Source organism: Sprattus sprattus (genome assembly GCF_963457725.1).
Source record: "Sprattus sprattus genome assembly, chromosome: 1".
NCBI classification, from domain to species: domain Eukaryota; kingdom Metazoa; phylum Chordata; class Actinopteri; order Clupeiformes; family Clupeidae; genus Sprattus; species Sprattus sprattus.
In genome coordinates, this window is record NC_137920.1 from 54,128,186 (window position 1) to 54,138,502 (window position 10,317).

The following is a 10,317-nucleotide window of genomic DNA, read 5'->3' on the forward strand; positions in this document are numbered from 1 at the left end:
AAAGCTCGCCAGTCTGGCCACATGGCCTGGCTAAAAACAGTCTTTCCGTGATACGACCCACACGTCAAGGCACATATGGAGCGCAAGCTTTAGTGCGTAAGGACACAGTTGCGTGAAGGATTCCCTTCAGTTTCCGATTCAGGATTGGTTTGGTCGTCTGTCAGTCAAACAGCTTTTGGTAGCTTTGGCTTTGATGCAGAAGCAAGCGAAACTGCTGCTGGAAGGTGAGCGCCACGTGAGCTGCATAGCTCTATCATTGGCTGAGGTGAAGGCGCGTGGCCGGGCCAAAGAGGCGGGTTTAGTGGCGCGAACTGGCACTGAGAGGACGGGGGAGGGAGGGGGGCGCGACAGAGAGGCTGCAAGAGATAGTCAGCTGGTTTACCGCAGTATTGCCACTGTTCTGCATCACTCATCAAAACCCTGCGGCAGGCCGACTGCTTCATTGGGAAGGCTTGGGTTAGCTTACTGACATCAGCAAGAGTTTAGTGAACGCTCTTCTGTAATGAGATAGAAGAAAACCGGCAACCTACCCACTCGTGCTCACTTTTTGCGCTTACATCTCCTTCTAAACTTTGTTTTGGGAGCTTGTACATATACTTTATTATTGGTTTGGTTTAAAAAAGAGTAAACCATCGGCTTTCCAACCTGTGTCACAGGCTAAAACGTAATTTGCTTAATTACATTTATAACTGTTGAGTGCACCTTCCTGGTATCAAGACTTTTTAAAAAATGGCCAAAGATGACGGAAAGGTTTCTTGGAAGGAGTCAATTTGGAACCCGAGGACCGGGGAGTTTATCGGCCGGACGGCAAGCAGTTGGGGTAAGTAAGTGGAGAGTTTTGACTTTTAGCGGCTTCATGGGTATGCTCTATCAAGCCAAACTCGTATGAAAGTCATTAGTGCATGCAGCAAGTGAACCATAGTTTGAAAGCCACACGAATTGAGTACAGCAACAGACACAGGTCCTTATTGATGTCGGTTGCTGTCCTGTGCTGTTGGTGCTGAAAAGGCAATTACGCTGCTGCAGTATCTTGCAGGATGCGATCGCTTTAATCGTTTTCAATGTGGTGAAGTCTACACTATTTTTAGTTTAATATGACATATTTTCCACCACGAAATAAGTATAGATGTGATAATAACTAGCTGTGTAACTGCAGACCATATCTACCGTATACTTGTTTTCTTGTTAGAAGGCTTGTTAATAACCAAAGCAGCTAATTATGGCTAAATCCACATTGATATTTGCGTGAACCATTGTAGTTCGTTCGAAAATGTGCGTCAATTCACAGGAAGACATCATTAAATATGTGTGTGCTGGAGTTTAGAGTCGAGGGTGCCTTTTCGACTACTTCACTGGAACTTCACAGCGTACGTAAAGTCTGCTGCAAGCTTTTACGTGCCTGTGACGTTTCCGGGGATTTTAGCGCTACTGCGCGTTAAAATGCGAGAATGTAAGCATATAATCCGCCTGAGGTAGAACTGCGCCATGGACATAGCATACTATACTAATAACTATAACTAGAGTAACGAGAATAATTGAAGACGGAAGATAAAATAATGTGGAAAAATGAAAGGAATTTAGAGTTATGTCTACCACTACAATGCCATTGAGTTGTTTTAATCCGGGTAAAGCCGAAGGCAGAGTTCCGTTTTCAGCCCCTCCCCTCTCCCCTCATCTTCCACGGAAACAGGCCCTCAATTGTGTTAATTAGTGTGAGAGGTAATCCTAATCGCGAATGACCACATTGACAGCAAGGATGAGTATCCCTTCACTTGAACAGGTCAAATCCAGTGGTATTAAAGAATTTAGGAGGTGCCCTTTGATAGACCACCAAGACTTCCTCTAACTCAACTCAACTCAATCCCTTTGTAACTAGTATGCGAACTGTGTGTATATATGAATGTTGGTGAAAGAGAGAAGGAGAGCTACTGTAAATTATTGATGATCAGATTTGACTGACAGTGGGCTGGTTTAAAAAAAAAAACAGAGGTGTGATTGGATAGTCGCAGAAGTATTTCTCTGTCTAAAAGTATATTGTATATATTATAATTGGATAAGTATCTTATGTCTTTACAAAAAATCGGAATACTCAGAAAAAAATAAAATGGCGACTTCTTCTCCATGATAGCTAAAATAGTGTTTGGCCAGAGCTTGCTGATGGATGACTGACAGCATGACAGCCTGTGCAAAAATCTATCCCACAATGCACTTGCTCAGCCAGCTCAGCACGACCTGGGTGCCCTGAGGACTGATGGCCTCGGTAAGCCGTGCTCTCTAAGGCGTGTTAATAAGGCTATTTCTGTAGCCTCCCTCAAACCAGGGTATATTGCCACCCCGTTCATCCTTTTTACCTGAGCTTCTTCGGAAGGTCAGTTGTAGCACACCTACAAATGCTATGTGAAGGAGAGAGAGAGAGAGAGAGAGAGAGAGAGAGAGAGAGGAAGAGAGAGGAAGAGAGAAAGAGAGAGGTCCCAGCAGTGTGGTGCAGTGACAAATGAGACAACAGACTTCAGAAGAGTGGATACCAGTGGACAGAGGGCTTTCAGCGCCAGGTAGCCACGGGAGCTGCTCCCAAAGGGGGATTAAATATCCACTTAAATAATTCACAGCACAATTCTCCTATTGAGCCATTGTGGTCAGGTGAATAAATTAATTAACTGTCTCCACTGCGGGCGTTTTGGCCATGCCCTGCTCCCCAGAGGACATCTCTTTCTGTGGACGTGAACTAATAAAGCTCCTGTTCATAGGAACCACTCCCTCACAATGCTTAATTGATGAACCAATATAGCAAGAGTTTTTCCTATTTAAAAAAAGAATTGTCTTTTGCAGTATGTTGCTGCCTGGCTATTGCAGACTTTGTTTATGAATGGTTCTTTTGTTCACCATATGACTGCGGAACTCCAAAGGCCTATTTTCACGGTTCTGTTACCTAGCAGTAGTCACTGATGTAAAAATAGATGAATGTGTGTTTTTGATGTAGCTGAGAGGTGTCTGCTTTGAAAGCAGCATGTTAATGAGCTGAGAGCAGGTCTCTTTGTGCGTCAGAGTCGGCTGACTTCAATCGTAACCTTTGCACTTTTCTTCTCACAACATGGCCGTCAGAGAAACAAAGAGAGAAAGAACAAGTGGTGGAGGGGCTCTGTGGTTGAAAATAAACATCAAAACCTAAAAAGTGTACAACAGTATACTGAATGTGAGCCACATGAGCAGTTTATTACCTATGATGGACTAAATGGTGAAGTCAAATCATGTTTATTTAAATAGCATAACCAAAGCTGTGCCATAATGCCTTAGTTGAAAAAATGAAAAGAAACAAGACCACAAAAGATGGAAAATACAAGTATATTTAAAAGTGCCAAATGGATATCACTCCGATTTTATGTTTTCACTTGAAATGCGTGTGCAGATTTGTGCACACATGTGCATCATTCCTCCTTCCATAAATGGTCAAACACAGTAAGAGTGACCCGAGATCCAAGCCAGCGGAAAGACATGGCAGAGAGAGAGTGACACTATCAGACAGTGACTCTGTCTCCACACACACACACACACACACACACACACACACACACACACACACACACACACACACACACACACACACACACACACACACACACACACACACACACACACACACACACACATGCTCTCACTATTTAACCCCTTATGTCTCTTCTGGTCATCCCGATACACACACATGCACATGTTCACGCATAGCCACATTAAGAAAAATGTATACACAGTCAGTCAGCAAAAAGCTTGTGGTCCTGCTAAGGCCTTCCTCAACCTGCCCCACATGCCACTGAGTGATATATAGATTTTATGGGGAGAAAAAACGGGCCTGGGTGTATGGATAACATACATTCAGAAACACCTATATGAACACATAGCATGCACCTATGAATGCATGTACTCACAACGACACATGAAGACATGCACACGTGTGCCAAACACACACACACACTGCTGCCTAGTCTGTACCTTGTAGCACCGATGTACAGAACCTACTTAAGCCAGACTGGCTGGCTGGACAGAATGTTTCCGGCTTCAGTTGCCAAAGGCCTATCCTCAGGTCCTCAGTGAGCTTCAGATCCAGCTCTTGGCAGGGCTCGTCTTGCATCAGCTCTGCATTGAGGAGATCAGCACTGCAGTGAGTGCAGAATCATCGGCAGTTCCAGACGAGTGCAGGGTTGCTGTACAACCGCATGCAAGCTGAGTAGCCTTTGGCAGGAAAGTGCTATCAGAAGCTATTTATTAGCTGCATGTGTCGTATGTTAGACAAATGTATAAAGAATGCGCATGTTATAAAAAGTTATGATAGACCCTAAAATAAAAGTGTGCAAAATGCAAATTGAGTATTTGAGCTGAATGGCACCAAGTCAAAAATCTATTTCTTGAATTTTAGACAGTATTGAGTTTAATTAGTATCATGTGCTGTATCATTTGTAGCTGAAACAGCGTCTAGTGGTTCCAGTGCCGTGGTGAAGAACTCGTGCCTCTGGCCATAAGTGACCCTCAAATCCATTGACCCCCTTAACCCTAATCTCTATGGGTCCCTCTCCCTCTCGTGTCTCACCGTCCCTCTCTCTTCGACACACTTGTCTGTTCACGTGCACTTGTCTGTGGTAATTAATCTGGACAAAGAACAGCCATTCAAGCCAGGATGAATCAGTTATCATTAGGAGTGTTGGCCTGTTCATGTGCAGATTTTCAATAAAGTGTTTGGGTGTGTGTGTGTGTGTGTGTGTGTGTGTGTGTGTGTGTGTGTGTGTGTGTGTGTGTGTGTGTGTGTGTGTGTGTGTGTGTGTGTGTGTGTGTGTGTGTGTGCTTGTGAGCGTGTGGGTGTGTGTGTGTGCTTGTGAGCGTGTGGGTGTGTGTGTGCAATAGCAATCTGCCTTAGAGGTTTGGTTAACTATACCATATGTTCGGCAGGTTTTGCCTAGCAGCGTTGACATTGGCGTTATGGGGGAGTGAGGTGGAGATTCCACCTCTAACTAAGCAGCAAAGAGGATTAGGCCTTACTGATGCCTTTCAGTCACCTAGCCGTCAGGGGCACAAACGGGCTCCACACATGGCCTGATACGCCACATTGCTTTTGTGCGGTTCAGTGTGCTGCCTTTGGCATTTGGTGCATTGATAAGCTTCACGTGATGGTAGCTCTGAACAACGAAACCAGATGAATATATCTTTCATATGCCTTGATTGGGCTGCTTGTGTACACAGACTAAATGTAGGAATGCAACAATGTCAAAACTAAAATCACTCCTGTTGAACCTGATGCAGTCAACACTACATGTTATAATGCAGGATTCAGCAGCAGCATAAAACATGGCATCTGTTACATTACTCTCATGTTTTGCCTTATTAATCTTGGCATGTATTATTGAATTTTTCAGTCACCATAAATCATTGGCTCGCAAAGCAAATTAATATGGAAATACTAATAGTTCCTGGACTCACGTGGACTAAGAACTTGAGACGAACTTGGAACTGAACCAAAACATCCTTCTGGCCTTTGAATAAAGTTCCAAGGCTCCTGTTTAACATTACATGACTTCCGGCCAATCGACCACAGTGTTGGTCATATGGGAATAAAAAACCTGGCCCATGCCCCGTCCGCCTGTTAACTGCTCTAAAGGTGTCTCTCAAACAGGCAGAAGAGGGGAAACCCGATCCCTTTAAGGTACCGAATGTCCCATAAATAAGTTCCTGCTGATCGAATGAAGCCCATGAAAGTCAGATCTTATAACTACAGCCCAGCCTGCCCCTTCCTTGAGTTTTACACTCTTTTGTTTCATTCATTCAGTGTTCTTTTTTTGACACGTTTTCTGTGTCAGCTTCATGTTACACCTCCACAGTCTATGTTCTCCTGATATCAACAACTTTTGTAGATGTGTGTGTTTCTCTGTGTGTATGTGTGTGTGTATGTTTGTGAGTTTGTTTTGTATTGCTATATCATGTCTTTTGACTCTAAGAATTGAACTGTTTTTCTGTGAACAAAGGTGAAGAAAGTCGGTTTACATTCCTCTCTTTTATTCATGACCCTATGTGCTTGTGGTATTGTTTTCTGCAGGGCTCATCATCCTCTTCTACGTGGCCTTCTACATCTTCCTGGCAGCTTTCTTCTGCCTCACGATGTACGCATTGCTGATGACGCTGGAGGACAATAGGCCGAAACACCAGGACAGGCTGGTTGTACCAGGTACACACATCAACATGCCAAACTCACAGATGCACATATAAATGCACATATACCACTCTAGAGTGTGCATGCACAATTGTACACTTCAAACATTATTTATATTATAACAAACTATGTTTGTATGTCCAGACACAAACAAAGTATATCTATAGCGCCCGTATAGCTATATATAGCTGAGGCTACCGTATAGCTTTAATGTGTGGGCGCTCTCAGCATACATCTATGTGTAATTTCTCTCTGCCTTTTGCTCATTTTCTTGCCACAGGCTTGATGATGAGGCCTAGAAGTGGTAACCCTTTTCTGGAGATCGACTACATGATGGAGGAGACTGAGAGCTGGGATATGTATGTTCACGCCTTAGACGAGTTCCTCTCGCGTAAGTACTTGTGGGAGATGGACAGGCTGATTGTATATAAAAAAAAAAGAACACATTTGGATATAATTCCAGTTATTGTTAGCATCTATAGCATTCAGTTCCTTTAAAACATCCACACATGTACATTCACACAAAAAAAGGAAAATAATGAAGAACGCCTTCTTCTTGTCTTTCTTTCCTTTAGCCTACAATGACTCTGAGCAGGCCAAGAAGAACTACGAGTGTGTGTCTGACAAGTACTTCTTCCAGTCGGACAGCGGAAGTGTGAAGAACTACCCCAAACGTTCCTGCCAGTTCCACCGCTCCATTTTGGGAGAGTGCTCTGGCTTGACAGACCGTACCTATGGTTACGGTGATGGCCAACCCTGCATCATCGTCAAACTCAATCGGGTATGAATCTGCAATAGGAATTGTGAGACAGTGACACGCACTAATGGGGAGGGGGAAAGAATAGGAGGTGGGGGGGGGGGGGGGTTGGGGGTGAGTTGTGTGTGATCTGCATTCAATATCATAAGATGCTCTTTAGGAACTGACATGCACCCCAGGCATAAGCTTTTTTCATCAACGTCTTTCACTGTGCCACTACAAGCATTGCTTCTATCTGTTCTGTCGTGGTTGTTTGCTCTGTTGCCATGACACTGGCTCATGAGAGTAGGGAATCCAAAACGACCTGGGAGGCAGAGAGGCACCACACTCAACGCAGTCTATTATTAATGAGTATCAGTTTTGTGTCTGAAAGCCAGTAAACTTGACCCGTCTCTCTCCCTCTCTCTCTCTCTCTCTCTCGTTCCCTCTGTTTCTGTCTTCTTTGTTCTCACCTTTATCTCTCCATCTCACAACTTTCTTTCTATCTCTCTATCTTTCCATTTTGTTTTATTTTTCCCCCTCTTTACCTTTTATCTCATTCCATTTTCTTTCTTTTTGTTCTCTCTCATGTCTCTCTCCCTCCTCCAGGTGATTGGGATGTTGCCAGGTGGAAAGGATGGGGAGGCTCCATTCGTCACCTGTGCACCCAAGGTGAGTGCCTGTCTGTCTCCCTGCTCCTCTCTTCTCACATCCCCAGTCGCTGAATGGATTAAAGTGCAAACAGGGATCCATTTCAGATTAAATTTACATGGCCCCATCCATGGTGGCTAGTAGTCATGGTGGCCAGTAGACACTGGTCATTGGTGGGAAGGATTGCCAACTGTCCTTAAAATACAGAATCATCCCATAATTGAGAACTAAAAAACATGTTCCATATTGAACTCATATGGGATGCACTTTGTTTCATATTTTTGAGAATAAATTCAGTGCAAATCTATGGGAGACTATTGAGTATGAGATAAAGGGAAAGCCTGCTGCTCTTCCCCAGATATGGGAGTCATGTTGTCATGTTGTGTTCCACTAACCAAACAGAGAACGCACTTCTCATTGGTCCTGAGTAATGCTACGCCACGCCTGACAGCAATGCAGGTAGAATAAAATGGCAAATTCCGAGCATAGTCCACCAGCAAAAAAAAGAAAAGATTTTAAAAATACAGAGGGGAATGGACTACCAATGGCTGGAATGTGTGAGAGCATATGAGTACAAGCCCAACTGCATAGCATGAATAGGACTTCTCACAACCAACCGTATGGGCATTGTAATGTTATACAGTACTACTGTTTTACTAATGCCGGTGTAAGACCCGTTATATTTGGTGTCGGTCACAGTAGTTATAGCTCCTCAGGCAAATTTTGAGAATTTAATGGGCACAGAAGGAACTATAGGGTCAAGTAATGGAAAACTATTTATTTTCTTCATTCCAAGTCTGTCTTGTTTTCCTCAGCTCTTTTTTAATCTTCCCATCACTGTGTTGTCTCTCTGTTTTAAAGTCTGTCAAGGGGCCATTATGCAAATATAATTTCACATGTCTTGGCATCACCCTTGTCTGTCTCTTCTGGTCTCTTGTCTGCCTTTTCTATGTGTTATGTCTGATTTTTCTATGACTTATGTCACTGTCACTGCCTCTTTTCCCATCATTGGTCTTCAGATATACAAAGTTAGTGAGGATGAAGAGACGGTAAGGAAAACTCTGAAGCTGGAAATAAGTGTTTGAGTCCTTAAAAAGAGTAACAAACCTGTAGTATGACATAATGCTTTACTAGAACCAGACTTTGCTTAGTGTAGCATCTATTTAACATTTACATTTAGCCATTTAGCATTTAGCATCTAAACGTATGTAGGTAGGGTTCAGTGTTAACCCTTCAGTTCGTTCCATCCTCTGACGAGTCTCTGTACGGTGTCAGTTGCCAGCATGACATCTGCTAGTGCCTAATCCTCCAACCTGTTCTGCTTACATCAGGAGGAGGACGCTGACAAGATGGGTCAGCTGATGTACTTCCCTCCCAATGGCACCTTTAACCTCATGTACTATCCATACTACGGCAAGAAAGAACAGGTAAAGTGTCTGACTACTCTTTTGCCAGGTCAAAGTATTTTCCAAACTCTCAATAGATGTGTTATATTCTGTACTAAGGATCGTTTCCCTTTTAGAGAATGCTGGAGTTACCAGGCCTAACATATTTTCCCACCCTCTCACAGGTGAACTACTCCCAGCCTCTGGTGGCTATTAAGTTCCTCAACCTTACCACCAACACAGACATCAACATCGAGTGCAAGGTCACCGCTCCGGGCATCAATGCGGTCAACGTGAAGGATAAGTTTGGCCTCAAGGTGATATTCAGGCTAAGGGTTAACAGCAGAAACTAATGGCAAAGTCAGTCATTTTACCAACACATGCCCACCCAGTTCCCCACACCTCACAGAAAACACAGCAGCACAGCTCACACCGCGAAACACCATGCAACACGCCCATGCAGAGTCACAGACCAGTACTAGCACCTACTGTGAGACCAGGTTTACACCTTCCACTTTCCAGAGCTAGGAAGTCCCCACTGGACCCCTCCAGCTCCTGACCAGAGCTGTGTTATATGGAGAGGAGATCCAGGTGCCAGTACTGAGTTTGGTGTCTGTGTGTTGGCTTTGGAAGAATATAACTATTTTCAGTATACTAATACGGAGTCTATCTATACTGCATGACCAAGTAGAGGAAACTATAAGACAAACGCCTGTATAATTGAAATTAGTAACAGGGTTTTTGCTATGATCGTTCCCATCAGATAACTCAAGCCAGCTTTGCGATACTGAGCAAAACAACAAAACATTGTACAGATCTACCAAGGCATTTAAAAACATAGTGGCTGTCTTTGTACAGCTTCATGCAGCCAGACCTTTTTTTTTTAATGGAGAGAGCAGACGGAGGGACGTTTCTGTCCGTGTGTGTGTCGTCTCCATGTTGGGAGGAGTGCATTGTAGGGTGACTCCTCTCAGTTCTGTTATATGCGTGCATTATACATGAGGCTCATTTATTTCACCAAGTGTAACTGGACAACACTGCAACAGGCATCATATCCCCCCCCCCCCCCCCCCACACCTGACCTCCCCTGCTCACACACACACACACACACACGTAGGTAGGTACGCATGAACACATTCACACACATTCATGTACACCCGCTCACACTCATTCACTCAATAAAAAGGATGACATCCACCCTAGAGAGTGGAGTTCATGGCACTTATGGTTGAGTATGCTGTTGATGATGGGGCTTATCCTATCCTCACTGAACAGTGTATGTATATGTACAACATGAAGAAAACATTTATTTTATATACGTTAAACAACCATACACACACACAACCATTCCAAAC

The 10,317-nt window shown here is 43.8% G+C and overlaps 1 protein-coding gene across 1 annotated transcript; it reads left to right on the plus strand.

Moving 5' to 3' along the window:
* Positions 1-729: 729 nt before the first annotated feature.
* Positions 730-9,315, plus strand: atp1b2b (ATPase Na+/K+ transporting subunit beta 2b; the record flags this gene model as incomplete). Its single annotated transcript, XM_080835102.1, has 8 exons — positions 730-820; positions 6,077-6,205; positions 6,471-6,581; positions 6,766-6,971; positions 7,536-7,598; positions 8,597-8,626; positions 8,909-9,004; positions 9,148-9,315. The coding sequence occupies 8 exons, from the start codon at positions 730-732 to the stop codon at positions 9,313-9,315; spliced, it is 894 nt and encodes a 297-aa protein (XP_080691228.1).
* Positions 9,316-10,317: the final 1,002 nt, after the last annotated feature.